The sequence below is a fragment of the Centropristis striata genome, chromosome 1, assembly GCF_030273125.1.
Source record: "Centropristis striata isolate RG_2023a ecotype Rhode Island chromosome 1, C.striata_1.0, whole genome shotgun sequence".
NCBI classification, from domain to species: domain Eukaryota; kingdom Metazoa; phylum Chordata; class Actinopteri; order Perciformes; family Serranidae; genus Centropristis; species Centropristis striata.
The window spans coordinates 25,308,688-25,327,344 of record NC_081517.1 but is presented as its reverse complement, the minus strand read 5'-3'; the positions used below and the strand labels follow the sequence as shown (position 1 = coordinate 25,327,344).

At 38.4% G+C, this 18,657-nt stretch overlaps 1 protein-coding gene across 1 annotated transcript in view; it reads right to left on the bottom strand.

Annotated features, from left to right (window-relative positions):
- The window catches only part of prkacab (protein kinase, cAMP-dependent, catalytic, alpha, genome duplicate b), a 28,473-nt gene that overhangs the window by 8,132 nt on the left and 1,684 nt on the right, over positions 1–18,657 (bottom strand). The window contains exons 2-7 of the mRNA XM_059335773.1: positions 15,543–15,604; positions 12,793–12,921; positions 10,018–10,116; positions 6,039–6,121; positions 5,643–5,769; positions 2,690–2,785 (exon numbers count right to left, since the gene is read on the bottom strand). Coding sequence (XP_059191756.1) covers positions 2,690–2,785; positions 5,643–5,769; positions 6,039–6,121; positions 10,018–10,116; positions 12,793–12,921; positions 15,543–15,604 — 596 coding nt within the window. The remainder of the gene's footprint in view (positions 1–2,689; positions 2,786–5,642; positions 5,770–6,038; positions 6,122–10,017; positions 10,117–12,792; positions 12,922–15,542; positions 15,605–18,657) is intronic.

Here is an 18,657-nt window from a genome sequence, read left to right as displayed (position 1 = left end):
AGGGAGAAATATTGTTGTTATACACAGCATGTTAATGGCAGTAATGAATTAGACAAAATATTTTGTGATTTTATACTGTCAATGAGCACATTTCTATCAATAAAGGCGTCATGGTGATTGTTATCACAAGTTGCCCTTAAATAGCATCAAATGAAATCCCATTTGGCATGTTCTCACCAAGATAATGGCAAATTTCTGATCAAAAGGAGGGCAGGGTTAGACTTTCATTGCTGCAGTGTACGCAGGCTGACTAGTCGAACCTTGTGAAATATTTGTACAACTTTTTTCAACCCCCTGACACATTGTCAAGTGCAGTAATTAAAAACAGCATGTGGCTGGTTTCTGGCCACATTATTCTAGTCTCAGTTTGAATTTTGTTTTGAAGGACATCTGAGTTGCGTGTGCTCTATAGATGCTCCCACATGGTTTGTGTCCAACATCAACATCCCCTAGATCAGTGGTTCCCAACCTTTTTGTTGTGGGACCCACATTGTAAACTTTGGTGACCCCCTCCCCCCCATTGTCCATTGCTTCTATGAAGCCAGACTCAATGTAACTTTCATGGTACCCTCTCTTTTTCTTTTTGAGATATTCAGCATTCTTGTCTCCCTGACGCTTCGCCATTTTTCCATTAGCTCTCTGTTTCTGTTGCTAGGGGTTACCTCTGTGTATACTGCAGGAGGGATGTTACACACGCCCTTATTCTCACAATAAAGCCTATTTTTAAACTTTTCTATAGTGATTTTTCTATTTAAATAAATGAATAAACGTTTAATGTAGCCCTTATTTAGTTGTTTTTGTCACACTAATGAATTAAATGCTGACTCTGCTATATTTAACACATTAGATTTATTACACCCCTCAAAATGAAGAGGGCTTCATGACCCCCTGTGGATCTTTGATGTCCCTCTGGGGGGGTCGGGCCCCCCCGGTTGGGAATCACTGCCCTAGGCCTAGATGCATGTTCTCTGGCTGGTAGAACCATAAATATATCAAAGTGTTGAATCAATATGTCTTAAGCAACAGCAACCAGGTGTTACAATTCTGCCGACTCAAATAATCAACTGTACTGTAGGAAAAGTCAGTGTATCCTGAACATTGATTTATCAATGGCGGCCCAACACAGTGACAACACTGACCGCCACATATTGACTACCAGCCGGGACAGCATGTGGCTGCCTGCTACTGTTTTGACCTTGTGAGTGTGTGTGTCATCATGGCAAAATGTGGTCCTGAAGACACCTACAGAGGGGGAACTACCACAGAAGAGGTAGAGGACTTGTGATTTGTCACCGCAATGGTGTCACAACTGTGCAAGACACAGTCACAAAACTCTACAGGTGTGTAGTTAAGACAGAATATCGGCTGAGTTGGAGCATGTATATGTGGTCCAAGCAAGGGCGATGGAAATAGAGGGCTAGGCCTTTGTCCAGATCTGGCACCACGGCTGGTGCATGATCCCATTACAGGATAGTCTCTAGTTTATCTTTTTACTTACTTATTTAAAATGGGAAAAAAAGTTATTTCATTGCAAAGCTGCATGCAGGACATTGACTCGTTCAGCCCCTGCTTGCCCCGCTCTCACTTTATTAGACCACAAATGAGAGAAGAATTATCTAGCTAGTGCTAGTCCCCTGCCTCACTCCCCACTACTGAAACCACTTTGCTGAGTTAGAGAGCGGACAGCAGCTCAGACAGAGACCTTCAGTTAGGGCTGGTCAATATGGACCAAAAGTTATATCCCGATGTATTTAGGCTGAATATCGATATACGAAATATATATCCCAATATTTTTATTGCAAAGTGAGAGCAAATGCTCAGTCAAAGTCAAAGCCAAATATGACATGTCACAAGTAGTTTTATTTAAACCGTTTATTTAAGTGAACATAAATACTGTATAACAACAGGAGTACCTGTCTTAAATAAAAGCCGCAGCTTGCCTGGAGCAAGGATGACAGTGCAAATTTGAACTATATCCATATATGCGATATGGTCTAATTCCATATCACATTTTAAAATATATGGATATATCTTTTATATCGATATATCGCCCAGCCCTACCTTCAATTAGCCTCTACAGGTGCATCTCAATAAATTAGAATATCATTGAAAGGTTTATTTATGTCAGAAATTAAATTCAAAAAGTGAAAATAACACATTATATAGATCCATTACACACATAATGAAACATCTAATGTCTTAATTGATTTAATTTCTTCTAATTATGGTGATTATGGCTTACATTTAATGAAGACCTAAAATTCAGTCTAAAAAAAAATAATATTACAAAAGACCAATTTTAAAAAGTATGTTTAATATGGAAATGTTGGCCTCTAAAAAGTATGTCCATCTATATGACTCAAAACTTGGTTGGGGCTATTTGACTTGAACTACTGGAAATGGATTTTTCCATCTTATTCTAATTTATTGAGATGCACCTGTATATCAAGTCAAATCCAGCCAGCACAAACCCCAGTGCTGGTTGGATTGTAGTATCAGTCCGAGATCAGACACCCAGCGATACAGTTTGTACTGGCTGAATTCACTACCAACACAAATAGAATCTAATCCTTGTTTTAACTTTGTGCAACGAGTTGGTATCACTGTATGTTCAAATTCAGAATATCTTATTTTGAAAGGGAAACAGCTGACAGTTCACAAGATAAAACGGTGAACAACGGCTGCCTACCTTGCTGAGAATAATCTCTGGGGCCAGATATTCTGGGGTGCCACACAGTGTCCAGGTCCGGCCCTTTACACGTTTGGCAAAGCCAAAATCTGTCACCTGAGAGAGGGGGAAAAAAACACAACAATGAGACTAAGAGGATGACCAAAATCCAACAGCTGACACACTCTCAGAGTGCCCAGTGTGTGGAGTTTTAGCACATGAAAGGCAGAAGTAAGGAGAGACAGATGACAGACAAATAATAATAATAATAATAATAATAATAATAATAATAATAATAAAGTGACTCTGACTCTGATTCTGATTCCGAGGCAGAGAGAGGGAGAGAAAGGATCTTGGGGCAGCAGTGATATTTCTCACCAGTTGTTATTTCACTGTTCACCACTAGAGGGCATCCAAATCTGTGCTAAAAAACAACCTCAGAGTGCCAGTACACAACTCAGCTAACACATGATTGGGGCAATAGCTGGTCAACAGGATATGGCACACTGAAGTAGACCACATGAGAGCAGAGAATCTAAAAATGCATTTGAGTTGCAGCTCAGCAATGTGTGCCAAGTTTTTCCAGTCATAAATCTGTAAAAAAAAACAAAAAAAAAAAAACATTGCGTTTCCGGTAGGCCTCTATTTACATTTACATGTGACATAGAACATTATGATAGGAGTATATGAGGGCTATTTCCATTCTAAATGATGTCTCACAAGTGATACCATTTGTTACACAGATTTGATGCAACATTTAACCACTTTTACCATTTGAGAATTGATAAAATGGTCAACTAACCCTCTAAATCACTTAATAACACATGGACCTTGAGGAATACCCATATACTATATGATACCATAGAGGAATACATGCTGTGGTATCAAAAACTTTTTAAATTTGGAGATTTCTGCAAGAATTACATACTTTTACAAGTGTCATGAGGCTGTGATTATCCTAGAGGTCACAACAGGTTATTCTATACAGTGAGGTCAAGTTAAAAAACAAAAACAAAGAAATGTTACAACAATGAAATGGCTACTATGGGGCCTAACATCATCACACATTAATAAAAACTGGCTCAATGAATCCACAACAAGTCAGCTTTCCAGTGATACAAAATTTCAGCAATTCGTGTCAGGGACCCCCAGTATGCAGAAATATCCAAGTGGCACTTAATGAGAAAAACTGCATGGTTTTTGCCCCAAACACCATATGATTAGCATAAAGGGGGCATGTCTGTAAAGGGGAGACTTGTAGGTACCCATAAATCCCATTTTCATTCAAACTTCTTGAAGTCAGAGGTTAAGGGACAGTTGGTAAGCAAATGCTTATGTTTTAAAGCTCCTTCTCTGTTATGTTAAGCGACTTCGAGTACCTTTAAAAAGCGTTATAAATAAAAAATATGATGTATTATTATCTGTGTGTTTTATCCCTGTATAACATAATGACATTAGCTAGCTAGCTTATGTGGCTAATGTTAGATGCTGTACATGATTGTGTAAATAATTGGCCAATAAATAGAGAGCTGCAGCAATTAAGTCAATTTTTAAATAAGCTAACTGAAAAAAAATGCAGGATCTGTTTTGATAATCAGTACATCATTCGTGTCATTTCTTTTGCACAAATGCCAATGAGTAAATGGTTCCAGATTCTTAAATGTGAGGGTGTTTGGTGCTTTTCTTTGTCCTTCAAGGGAAATTGTATAGCTGGTTTTGGTCACACAACATAAGATGTGTGATGACATCACATTGGGCATAGAGAAAATTATGATTGCCATTTCAGATTTCCCTACATCTTTTCCAAAGTTAAACTTTTTAAGCATTTTCAAGTTTTTTTTTCACCTTACAGCAGTGGTGAGTTACATATTTATATATGGAACATAAAGTTTAAACGGTATACTGCTTATTTCACTTTTCCTCCAACTTACATTTTTGGTGTTATTGTTGTTATTGTGCTCAACCAAACGTATATTTTGTGACCACATTCTACGAGACAAAAAAAGGAAAACACCACAGATTCATGTTTTAAAATCTGTTCCTTGTTTGCAAGTAGACTTGGCATCCTATATAAAGTACATATCAAATCCAAGAACTTATCAAAACTTGAAATTCAGGTGCTCAAGGACTTCCAGCACCCAGAGGAACACTGCTTTTTTCAGTTTTATGGTGGTTTGAAGACCAAACAATGAATCCACTGAATTAACTGCATCAGCAGAATTCCCAGTCTGCATGTTTGCAGAGACTGAAATCCAAGTAACCACATAAGGCACGTTTCCATGAGAGTAAAAGGTGGTCCCTGGAAAAGTTTCAGGCCAAAACCTCTCAAATGGCCGTTCACTCGGCGTGTCTCCATTACAAAAAAAGGCCCCAGAGGGATTTACGAGACTCCGGAGGTGACGTATGGTTTTCGATCGTCTCGTAATCGCTTAGCGAGAGTTTTGACCGTGATTTCACATACGCGACAGATTTAACACGGGAGACATGCTTAACATAAACAATAAGGAAAGAGATGCCGAGATGGAAGGAGCAGAGCTGGATGTGTTTCTTGTCGCTGAGTTCATGCACATGGCGGCGATGATTATTGTTGTGACTACTCGCTACTTCGCCGGCTTCTTAAAGTGGCGTGTGTTGTTGTGGCATCAAGTACTATGTCTCCAATCAGCAACCAGGCTTTTCGAGGGGAGAAAAATGACCCTGCTCTTTGACAGGGCCAAAAAACGGCTGGTCAAACCGCCGCTAGAGCTGGCTCACATTCAAATTAGGGGCGTTTCGGTGAGGGAGACCCGCCTCATTTTGGGTATTCGACAGTAGTGGTAATGCACTTTGAGTACTTTTTGGTACTGTCGCCTCAATTGTCAACTCCCACTGAAATATATATATGATTCATTCACCACATTTGGGCCTCTACAATTCTATGAATGCACGCAGGAATTTATATATATATATAACAACATATTAAGTTGTTGTTTACCTGTATGTAGCCCTGTTGATCTATGAGCAGGTTTTCAGGTTTCAGGTCTCTGTAGATCAGGTCCAAAGCGTGCAGATACTCAAAGGTTAGAACGATCTGAGCAGCATAGAACCGAGCATGAGGCTCACTGTACACACACACGCACGCACACACCCAGGGAGAACGACAGAAACAGAGTTTAGTGGTTTAGTGGAACAGAGGTGAACATCGCTAAATCAAACCGAAAAGAGCTAAAGGGAACAAAGCAGCATAGAATAAACTGATTATAAGAGTATAAAATAGACGAAACTATAGTTTATATGAGGGTACAAAGCTCAACAATTGATCTCTGTATATGCGTTTAAAATACTTTTGCCTGTCAACTTTATGGAAACTTGATTGCATACAGACACAAACCTAAATCTGCCAATTCTCCGTAGATGGGAGAACATCTCTCCACCTGGTACATATTCCATCACCATGTAGAGGTTAGTGTTGTCCTGGGGAGGAGAAGGGAAGACAGAGGACCCGTTAGTGACACTGGCTCTCAAACACACACCTACACACACACACACACACACACAGAATAGGCAACTGGACAACATGGAAAAAGTATTTTGGGTGTAAATAATCTTTTATTTTAGCAATTACCATATAAAAACCCTACAGGATTGTTACAAGAAGAAAAGTTAGATATAAGACTTTAATAATGCCCTTGGAATTAAATTTAAGACCTACTACCGTTACCGCCTTATGGTTGTATCCATGTCTATCCAGAGTCATATGTTCAAATGCTGTTCCAAAAAAAGCTACAAATTCTAAAATGTAGATGCTTCTTCAACCCGGCAGCACAGAAACTCTATACCAGGGGTCTGCAACCTTGACTAACAAAAGAGCCATTGTTGGCCAAAAAAAGAGAAAAAAAGAAAAAATGTCGGAATGGAGCCGCAAAACTTATTTTGAGCCTAACATTAAAGATAAAACAGCCTAACGAAGTCTAAATGAGCCTATCAACATGACTACCGTAATATGCTATAATGAACATTTATTAATATGAAGAATGCAGCGAGGGCCAAAGTGCAAATAAGAGGCTGGACACTGAAGAAATATCTCAGGAAATTTGGAATTGAAAGCTCATCTAGCTAGAAAAACTCAAAACTAGACTCGAAGTTGAAAAAATTTAGAGGTTAAGGCACCGGGCCGTAGACTTTCGTAAGTTTCGTAAGCTATGATGCAGATTTTAATTCACTTTTTAATGCCATATGTTAGCTGCACATTTTTACAATTGAAGAATACAAATTCCAATGGGCCGACGCCAATGATAAATAAAAACAAAAATGTAAAGAAATCAGTATTCATTTCGTATAATAATTTTGTCAGAGACACAAGGAGCCACTGCAGACGGCCTGAAGAGCCTCATGTGGCTCCGGAGCCTCAGGTTGCCTACCCCTTCTCTATACAGTCACAACAGTTGTTGATTAGTATCACCAATTCAGTATCCGAACAAATGTGAAATACGGTCACAATCTCCCCTTCTGTTCCAAAGAGATATGGTGACAGATAGACAACCTGACCCCAAAACATGACGTGACATGAATTACTTGGAGTTAATAATAATTTTACCCAAATGTTAATTGTAATATAAAACAAGTTTTTTTGTGGTGGGGGACACGTGGGCAAAAGAGAAATACCTGGCTCTGTTAGCTAGTTTTCCTCGTGATTTTTTTTCTCACTCTTCATGTCCCCCCATCATGCAGAGTTTGAAAAACATTTTGTATAAATTACACTAAGCCAATTGTTAAATTATTTATTTTTCAAAACGATGGTACAGATTATTTGGGAATTTTACAGCAGGAAAACATGGATTCATAAAATCCGACTTCCAATGCCTTTTTAAGACTTTTGAAAGATAGATTAAAGATATTTTAATACCTTTAAGGCCTTTTTAAATAAATGTAATGCCTTTAAGGATCTCTGTGAGCCCTGCCCCAATGAAAAAGTGTAAATGCGTCTTTTGTACATTGATCTCAGAAAGTTCTTCTGGCTTTTTATCTCTGTTAGACGGTCCAAACACTTTTATATATACTTTTATATATTACTTTTATATTATCAAGCAGGATTTCATTATTCACCTGCTTCCTGGTTGACACCTACAGATATAACTTCCTGTCAAATAACTCTAACTAAGCTAAGTTAACATGTGCTTGATGTTGACTCTTCCATCAGTGTGCAAGACGAGACACGTGGCAAGAAAATTCTGTTAATAGGTTTATTTGGCATCAAGGATATTCAATGCCAGGGCGTCTAAGGGGCATCTAAACAGCTTAACCTGAATAAGGCTTTAACTGGAGAATGGCCATCAGATGGGTTAGTCTGTACAGTACAAACAGCCAACGACAAAGCTGGGGTGTTAAAAAGTTGATGAAGATAAAGAATGCATGTGCTTTTTTTGTCCACTGAAACACTTTTTATGCTGCCAAACAAAACCAGTTTGTTCTGTTGCAGCTGTTGGACGTCAGCGTTTATTTTTCTACCTTTAAGAAATTTCTCTTCTTTTGGAATTAAAACTTACTTTAAAACATTGTTTACCTCATGCAACCAGAAAGCTGTAAAAACTTTAAGTCTGTGCTCCAAATTTAAAATATTCACTGAACATATTTGAGTATACAATAATAAATACTTTTGTTTCATAAAGCCCCGTCACTGTGTATTTCTGTACCTGCTTAAAATCTCTATTTTCTTCGTCTGTGTTGTTATTTGTAATGGTGCACTTTGCTAATAAAGGTGACTTAAAACTTTTGTTATTTTTAAATCCACTTTTTGGCCGCATTGCGTCCTTCAATGTCGCAAACTCTCGGGGCGAGGCCTTTAAACTGAATATATATTAGTGCGTGATATTTAAATGACGCCTGTTTTCAGCCGCCACATTTATCAACACCCGATCATTCCAACGCTGTGATTGGTGACACACGTACATAAATCACTCATGAACCCTGTCGTAAGATGAATTATACGATTAGATCTGCGCTGGTTTCTACGTTTGATTGATAAAGGGCCGCAATGATCAAAATATTATGCAGAGACAGGGTTTCCACCACCCTTGTTTGGAAATGTATAGCTGTAAAACAAACACAGCACAACACAACACAAACTGTACCAAAAGAACATTTCAAATGGCATTGATATATGGTTTTAATGCAGCAGTTTTCCTGCTGTCTTTCTAAAACTGAGCCTTAATGTAATATGGTACTACACCACACATGACTGGAAGACAGCAGTGATGTTTTAACCGGCTTTCAGAGTTTCAGCAGTTTGGTTTTGAATTCTGAATATTCTTGTCCTCTTGTCTAACCCTGACAGACAATGTGTCGATGGATTCAACAAATTGTAACTACTTCATATTACTGTAAGGGATGAGGCAAGATGCTATGCTGCATCATAAGTCATTTCGTCAGATACCAAATATAGAGAATTACACTAAGATTAGGAATGTAACGGTATCTTAGTGTAATTCTCTATATTTGGTATCTGACTAAATGACTTATGATGCAGCATAGCTTCTTTTAAATGCATGAAAATGTGTTACACTTTACTTAACGCCAACAATGAAACATCATGATTAGCTATACTGCATTATAGATGCGTCTATATGAACCTCACTTTACTTAAAGCATGCATTGATCATTTATTTATACTTATGGCATCCTATGAGTCCTTATAACAATTGATTGTTGAGGTGTGTGTATAGAGGGGTATGAGTAGTTGTAATGTATTATAAGCCTCATCAGTCAGCCTGTAGTTTATAACCAGTCAAGAGCACTCATAAGACACTTGGATTTATAAGTCATTATAAGCTATATTTATAACTGTTGATATAGTGCATCATGAAGCTTTATATGTGTTTATGAGTGCAGTCATAATGCATTATGATTGATTATAATGAGCATTATAATTCACTATGAATGCGCTCATAATGCACTATAGATGTAGTCTTCATAGAAAGTGTTACCAAAAAATGTAATTGCGTAATTATCAGACTGCCATTACATTTTTAATTTCACGCACCCCCTAGCAGCAGCTCATGCACCCCTGGGGGTGCTAGCACCACACTTTGGGATTCCCTGCCCTAACCCTTACCCTAACCTTCACCTTCACAGCTCAATGCCCAACCTTAACCCTAAAATAAACCTAATTGTAACCTTAACCCTAAAACAAAGTCTGAACTCTCAAACAAGCCTTAAAAGAAGTGAGGACCGGCCGAAATGTCCTCACTCTGTTGGTTAAAAACGTGTTCCGGTCCTCACTATGTAGGAAGTACAAGAACACACACACAACTCGCACAACACGCACAACACGCACACACGCACACACACACACTTTCTAGAAGTCTCCGTACCTTGAAAGAGTACTCTAACCGCACCAAAAAAGGAAAGCTGACTGCCTGAAGAATCCTCTTTTCATTCAGAGTGTGCTCTATTTGCTTGAGCTTCACCACCTGAGAAGCAATGACAGAGAGAAAAGGAAAAAAACAGTAAATTATTTTTATATCAGAGCTGTATAATCTCTCTGTCTTCAACGTGAATATTAACAGCCAACAGCCCCATGTCAGAAACTTCTGGATAGAAAATTAAAACTCAGTTTTCTGTTTCCATCCAATATTAATACTGTGGATCACAGTGCAGTTATATGTCTTCAGACTGAGAAATAATTGCATCAAGTTGTTTTGGCTTGGATAGAAAAGTCAGCTAAGAAGACCAAAAGGACACAGTACTAAAAGAAAATGCTGGGAAAAGAAAAATCTGCGATTTTGGGCTATATAATTGAGGGATGTAATTCTTTTTAAACAAGTCTTATTCCAGAGAACCTATTGGGAAAAATGTAAATAAAAACAGAATGCATCTAATTTAATTCAGTCGTCATTTATTACATTTTTCAAAGGGATAACAATTTTTTTTTTAATTTAGGTTTGGTCCGGACATATAGTGTGTCTCATATTGAATCTGTATGAATGCATATAATAATTACATTTTATTTTTGATGAATAAAAATCAAAAATAATTACAAGAATACCACTTTTTTCATTTTGGAAAACGTACTTGGTAATAATTTTTTTCCACCATCATAAGTTTTATTCCAGTACCTTGTTTCTTCCGATCTCAACAGCAGTTTACAGATGCTCTCAAACCTCACAGTATGCCTCCTTCATGCTCTACAGCTTTATTGTAATTCAGTGTATTTGCAAGGTAAAAAGGCTGCAACAAGGTAACAAGGTCTGTGGATTATCTTGAGCAACTGGGTCGTGATTTCTGGAAACAGATTTTGTTTAATGTATGTTTTCGGCTCTATGAGTGCCATATAATTCCCTTGTATATGAAAGAAAGCAGACACGGGTCACTTTCACCAGAACGATCAAGACTGATATTAAAATATATATATATATATATATTGGACCACTCTTGTTTTCTTAAATTTTTTTCATGTTCATTTTAATGCCTGGTACAACTAAAGGTACATTTGTTTGGACAAATATAATGGTACCAACAAAAATATCTCATAAGACTTTAATTTAAGAGCTGATATCTAGACATTTTCCATGGTTTTCTCAATAATGATTTTGGTTATTATTAAGAAAACCATGGAAAATGGAAAAATTTGAATATCGTGAAAAAGTTCTATATTTTTTGTCAATTATTTCAGAAAGTGAAATTTGTATATTATATAGATTCATTACACTTAGAGTGAAATATTTCAAGCCTGTTTTTCTTGTAATTTTGATGATTCTGGCTTACAGATAATGAAAACACAAAACTCTGTCTCAGAAAATTAGAATATTACATAAGATCAATAAAAAAAAGATATTTTGGTTGGGCTCCTTTTTGCATGAATTACTGCATTAATACTTGGTGGCATGGAGCTGATCAGCCTACAGCACCATGTTGCTTTTATAGCAGCCTTCAGCTCATCTGGTGTCTCTCACCTTCCTCTTGACAACAGCCCATAGACTCCTATGGGGAGTTTGCTGGCCAGTCAAGCCCAGTAGCACCATGGTCATTGAACCAGCTTTTGGTACCTTTGCCAGTTTGGGCAGGTGCCATGTCCTGCTGGAAAATGAAATCAGCATCTCCAAAGAGCTTGTGGAAGCATGAAGACTCTAAGATCTCCTGCTAGATGGCTGCTATGTTGACTGTGGACTTCAGAAAACACAGTGGACCAACAGCAGCAGAGGACATGGCCCCAAACCACCACTGACCCAGGACCATCATATTCAACTTTTTCACAATATCCTAATTCTCTGAGACACTGAGTTCTGGGGTTTCATTATCTCTAAGCCAGAATCATCAAAATGACAAGAAAAACAGGCTTGAAATATTTATGTGTAATGGATCTATATAATATACAAGTTTCACTTTCTGAAATGATTGAAAAAAAATATTGAACTTTTCCATGATATTCTAATTTTTTTTAGATGTACCTGTAAAGCGTCATCCAATCAATGTTAACATTGCTGTAATGAATGTTCCTCTGCTGGTTATTTACATATTGTTTGGGCAATATACAAGGGGCTGCAAAAGTATGTATACAGTAAGGATTATTCCAGTATTACCAGTATTATAATAGTGGTGCTAGGATGTGTAAATGCTGGGGGCAAACAAACATTTGACGGATTAATATGTTTATTATTGATATTTTTGTATAATCAATAAAACATGTTTTGTGTGCACGTTTGGTTCTTCATTACTGTATACCTCCTTTTGCAGCCCGCTGTTTATTTCCCAGCCCAAGAGGGCATTGGAGGAGGGGGCAAAGCAGGCACAATTTAATTCTGAATTGGGTATGAAAATGACTATCTGATGGGATCTGCATAAGCACAACTCATCTCTGCCACTCTGGCCCATGTCTGCTTCAGCACAAGCAAGTTCAAAGAGGTTCAAAGGAAAAAGCAAACAAAAAAAGCCTGCACCTGTATTTCAGTCTCTGCATCTTTGCATCACCATATAAAGAGGGGCTTTTAGTAAATATCCATGATCGTTTCAAGCCTTGCAAGGTACCATTTTCACATCTCCATATTTTCTATGACCGTCCTGTTGGAACAACAATGGTGAGTGTCCTTAAACCACAGATGTGTTTAAACACCCTCCATCCCACGGTGACCCCCCTAACCCAGACTGACCTTCTGCTTGTTGAGGATCTTCATGGCATAATGCTGTCCCGTTTCTCTGTGCCTCACCAGCATCACACGGCCAAATGAGCCCGTGCCCAGGGTTTTCAACCTCTCAAACTGCTCCAGGCAAGCAGTGTTCTGAACAGACCAAACAAAAAGGGTTAGTTGATTTTTTTGTGAAAATGGGACGGTGGAGGGTTGTGGTGTGGGAAGTGAATTATTATTATCTAATGTGTCCTCTGCTCACATTTATTATCTATTGTTTATCATGTAGGTTTTTGTACAGGCAAGGAAATGCCTGAGTGTAGTAGTATGGTGTATGTGCATACTACGTATAAACAGTGGTGTATGTTAGAGGTGGGGGAAAAAAATCGATACAGCATTGTTTTGCGATATTTTGGGTGGCAATATTATATTGATTCATGGCCGCCAAGTATCGATATTTAGGGTCAGGATTTTCGCCAAAGCAGTCCAAAGCAGGTTCACCTTTAGGAATATACAGGAGATTCTGGTATCATATGAATCTAGAAGATCTAAGGAATCTAAAGGCACATGTGCCCCGGGGCGGCCTTAGTGCAGGTGGTAGCATGGTTGCCCACTGATCGGAAGGTTGTTGGTTCGATCCCTGACCATGGCAGCCTACATGTCGAAGTATCCTTGAGCAAGATACTGAAACCCAAATGGCTCCGATGCTGCGTTCATTGGTGTGTGAATGAATTCCCAATGGTGGCAGGTGGCACCATTGTAGGATAGCCTCAGCCACCAGTCTGAATGTGTGTGAATGGGTAAATGAGCGTAGTGTGTAGTGTAAAGCGCTTTTATGTTTCATTCTGAAAAATTCAGAGCTCTAAGTTGAGGGAAGTTTGAGAAAATGCTCCAGTTGTTGTCGTCCATACATGTTTGATATCAGTTCAGTTCAGTTTGACTGAATACTTTGTTGGTCAGTCTGTGGGTTTGACTCTCATTGTTGAGAAATAAAAAGACTCAAGTGAGATGAATAGACTGAGAATTTCCCCTTATTTGACAAAACAATTCTTGACTGATTTAATATTGTGGACACAAAATGCAGTTTAACAATATTGTATCGCAATACTCACCATCGCAAAATGCTTAAAGTCGCAATAATATTGTATTGTGACTCAAGTATCGGGATAAAATTGTATTCACACCTCTAGTGTATGTAATGTATATTATGAAGCATGGTACATATGGTTTACGATATAGGTGTAATGTATATACAGTATGTACATTTTGAATATACTGTACATAAACACTGTCTGGAATAATAGTTAAGATCAGTCAAAATTAACACTATTATGAAAGCCTGTAAAATCCACCCTGACTCATCAGCATAAAATATTTTTAAAAAAAGCAGTCACACTGACCCTTTTACTACCAGATTATATCTAGATCAGGAGTGTCAAACCTGCGGCCCGAGGGCCAGAACCAGCCCACCAAGGGGACTGATCCGGCCCACTGGATGACTTTGCAAAGCGTGAAAATTGCAGATAAATCATTCATTTCAATTTTCCAAAAGAAAAAATGCACTGCTATTTATATTTGTCCACTGAGGGTCAGGACGTCCTTATCAGCAGGCTCTATGCTGTTTGCGCTATTATAGATCCCACATGCTAATATAAAGGCTGCGTGACGCAACACTGTCAAGCGCAGGCTACTGTTCATGCAGGAAAAAGAAAGAAAGAAAACGAGAAAAAGACAAGTAAAGTAAAATGCTGCTACAGACGCTTATTCACCATCACCAGAAAAAAAAAACTATGAATACTTACAGCTGTCATATTTAAAGATACTGAACATTTTGGAAAAATATTGTCGGTGAGCAGCTTCAGTATGAAAGAATCTGTATCGGACTTCTAACTTATTGTTGGATCCACATTGCAGAGACATTGCCAAAACTTTTAATTTGGAAATTGTTTGTAAGGCAGGGGATAACCTAACCTGCTTCTCTAATCACTTCCACATAAGTTGGTGTAATTTGGTGATGACAGCAATACTACACCAGAGTGAAAATAATTTCAATACAAGTTGTTTAAATTATAAAAGCAAAATACTATATTGCTCAGTTCCAAAATACATGTGACTAAAGGTTTTGTGTGATCATTTCCAGAACATGTATTCTTTACACTATAACAAAGGGAAAAATTTGGAGATTTTGCTATTTATAGGTTTTTAGACAAGGTTTTTTTTGTTTTCCAGTCCACATGAGATCAAATTGGGCTGTATGTGCCCCATGAACAGGAAGGAGTTTGACAATCCTGATCTAGATCATACACTGTATAAAATATGGCTATACTCTCTATGATGTCACCTATAGGTTAAAGCCTACTATTTGGGTGACTCCGGTCATCGCCACCTTGGCAGTGCCAGTGAACAAGAGGTAGAGCGTGGCTGAGCTGAGGCAGGAACCCACCTGTCACTCAAAGCAGCCATGACCTTAATAATGCATAACCTAAGCCTTAATATAATTTAAACTGGCCATATATAGAAATGTACATATCTAAAACACCAATACACAAAAACCCAGACCAATTTGTAGTGCACAATGAATATAGATAACAAGAGAAATTCCAGTAGAAAAAACTGTTTTTTTTTTATATTGCAAGTGAGCATGTTGCACACTCACTTGATATCTTTGGTCACACAGAATTGGATCAAAAAACAAAAAAGAAAAGCTCATTGCAATAGATACAATAGATGTCATGTTCCTGTTGAGTTCGATGGACACACATCCAAACACTAACCTGTGCAGGGTTCTCCCACTTCTTGAGAAAGTCCTCTTTGGCTTTAGCAAGGAACTCCTTGACTGTGGAAAAGAAAAACCACAAGAGAGCCTTTAGTGGTGTGTGTGTGTGTGTGTGTGTGTGTGTGTGTGTGTGTGTTAAAAGTGAATGAACCCAGAAAATAAATATTGTTATAATTTTTACTGAAACCAATTGTAGAGAGCCAGTTTAAAACCTGCTTACATTTTACTCAGCACCCACTTGAAAAGCATGATTTTCCTTGTTTGATTATTTTTGTCTGGAGCTGGCGAATGCTTCCCCATTGGCTGTTGCTCTTTCATAATGAATTGGCGCAACCATCGAATTAGAATAGGATCAGAAGGGACATTGAACTGTTGGTTGTGGTAATTATGCTAGTCCAAAACAAAACTGTGATTATTGTTTGTTGATATGGTGACACCACAAGTCAGTGGGACCGTAAAGTTTGTCAGCAGATTCTGAGACAGGGACAGCCATATAAATAGAATTCTATGGGGAAAGCTCTGTTTTTGTTTTTTACTGTCCGGCTGATCTACCTCAACTCTCTGAGTTTTCTGGTAGCTAATTGCGGCTAACTGCTGCTGCAGTCACTTAGCGCAGTGAGCCGTGGTGCCATGACTACGCAGATGAGAACATTGAGGAGAGCGTAACAAAATAACTTTTGGCTGGTGGGAGGATGAGGTATTCAAGTCCCGGGTGAGCTGAACTTCTTGCTGGTGCGTAATACAGTATTAGCTGGCTTGCTATGCCTTGTGTTGCTGCACTTGCTTACTGTGTGGCTGTGTTGGCAAAGTTATCTACGCACTAGTTTTAGCCTTAAGTAAATTAAGCAGCTGCGTGTTTACAGGTGTTTATATTTGCAACAGCAGTGTAGAAAAGAATTGCACTCTGAAACTATAGTTGTGCTAAATCGCAAAAAATACCAATTCAATGTAATATTGATTCAATTATTGGCTTTTTTGACTTGCCAATAGAAATATGCAGCAATTAAATCTAGCATTCCTCTCTAGCAGGAAGGTGACTTAGGTAGAGCACAATGCAACTTCGTAATGTACTCTAACTGCCTCTTTCATCGTCACTGCTGTAAAACAAACTAACTCAGTGTGTTTGTAACATGCAAATTACTGCAGTTCGGCTGTCACAGTTCTTAAATAAAAAAGGCTGCCGCTCTGACTATTACTATATGTTGATTGAATGGAGATATCCTGTCAATCCATAATTCTATTTCTATTCTATTCTGACAGTCAGCTGGTAATGTGTTGCCTCCGTGTTTGTCGATCTATCAGCTGATCAGCTTCATCAATGGACTGTTGTTGCTGCCAATGCCGTTTGCATGCACAGACTTACCAAGCCGCCATAGGATGTCTTTGCTGATTGTCTTCAATAATTTGTCTCAAACCTAACTTAACCATGTCATGTGATATAATACTTAAGTATACTTTAGTAACAAATACTGGGACCACTACAGATGAACATTTCATCTGCTGGAAACTGGCTATCCCAGTAATAATTTGGCCACAATTAAGCAAATTGACAGGTTCCAGCCTTATACTTGGTTTTCACCTAGTCTTGTTAAACTTTGATAAACACACAGCCCATAGAAAAATTGAGAACAAGACAAGCAAACAGGTGCCAAGCTGGTAAGTAACACAGCATGCACCTTAGCTTTCTAGGACAAACTCAGTTATATTGTTTTAGACTTTGTTGTGCCAAATCTATGTCAATCCATCCATCCCTGATACAGGCATATGCTACCTCACGACCATTGCGCTCTTCCAATGAACGGCGCCTGGCTCTGCCCCATGTTCGTCCAAGGCAATCCAAACTCTTTGCATTTCTTGTTCCCCATTGGTGGAACAAACTACCAGTTCCTACCAGAGCAAAGGCGTTCCTCTCTAACTTTAAAAACCTCCTGAAGATCCAACTCTTCAGAGAGCATCTTTTCTCCTCGCACCACACGATAATTCTACTCCTTAAAGAATTGTCACTAGCACTAATTGCTGCACTAATGGCTCTTATCGCACTATATCTTGATTGTTTCCCTTTTTTTCTGTAAGTCCCTTTGGATAAAAGAGTCTGCTAAATGACTAAATGTGAATTTAAATCTTAAAATCAACTTACAACCAACACAGATTCCCCAAATAGGAACACATAATGTGGATCATGTGTCAGTGTGTCAAAGTTTGTTGGGACATACTAATTTAGTTCACTCAATTTCTAAGGCCACTGGAGGCATTAGAAAGAACCTTAACTGTGCAAATTACTTATAGACAGTATCCGGAATAACTGCACGGTCACACATACACAAATGCCAGTGAGTGACCATCGCCTGCCGAGGCAATATTCATGCTGAATGTGCTCAGCACCAAGTGGGTTCAACCACTATTTGGTGAGGCTGCGACTTTGCTAGTTGAAGAAGTTGAAATCTATGGCATGATGCTTAGATGCAAAAATACTTTGCCAACAAGCGAAGTGAATGTTTTATTCTCCCCTTTTCTCAAGCAGAATTGAAGGCAACTGCGGCAAACATTTGCCACTGTTAATTACATATGCATGACCTTTCTTTAATATATTATGGAGAGCACTACGAACCTAAGTTGTGATGTTTTCTAAAGTTATGGAGAGAGATTTCTGTAAAAAGAACTCAGATGCGTTACAAACTGGGAGGGTGGAGTTTGAAAGATGAGGGCTTTTTACAGGCAGTGAGGTTCTAATGAAAGATGCTATGGAGTGCATTATGGGAATTGTAGGATCCAGTATTTTTTAAAGCTTTCTCATACTGGGCCTTAACAGTGAGAAAATCTCATCCTTCACTGCTTCAATATTGGCCATTCCTTTTTTAAAATCCGTCTCTTGTGAGCCCCCCAACATTATGCAAGTGCAATACTAATTCCCTAGAGTACCCCTTTAAGCAGAGAGGAAAACAAAATAATTTAAACTTAGTTCATTTCGTTTTAATGACCAGCCTAGAAGTTGGTTAATGTTAAGGCATTAAGTATTTCCTCCAGCAGGTCAAGGGTTATAACCTGCTGGGAAAATATGGCTGAGTTAAGTGAACTAGTAACGCTTAAGCAACTACTCGCCCTGAAGCATCAAA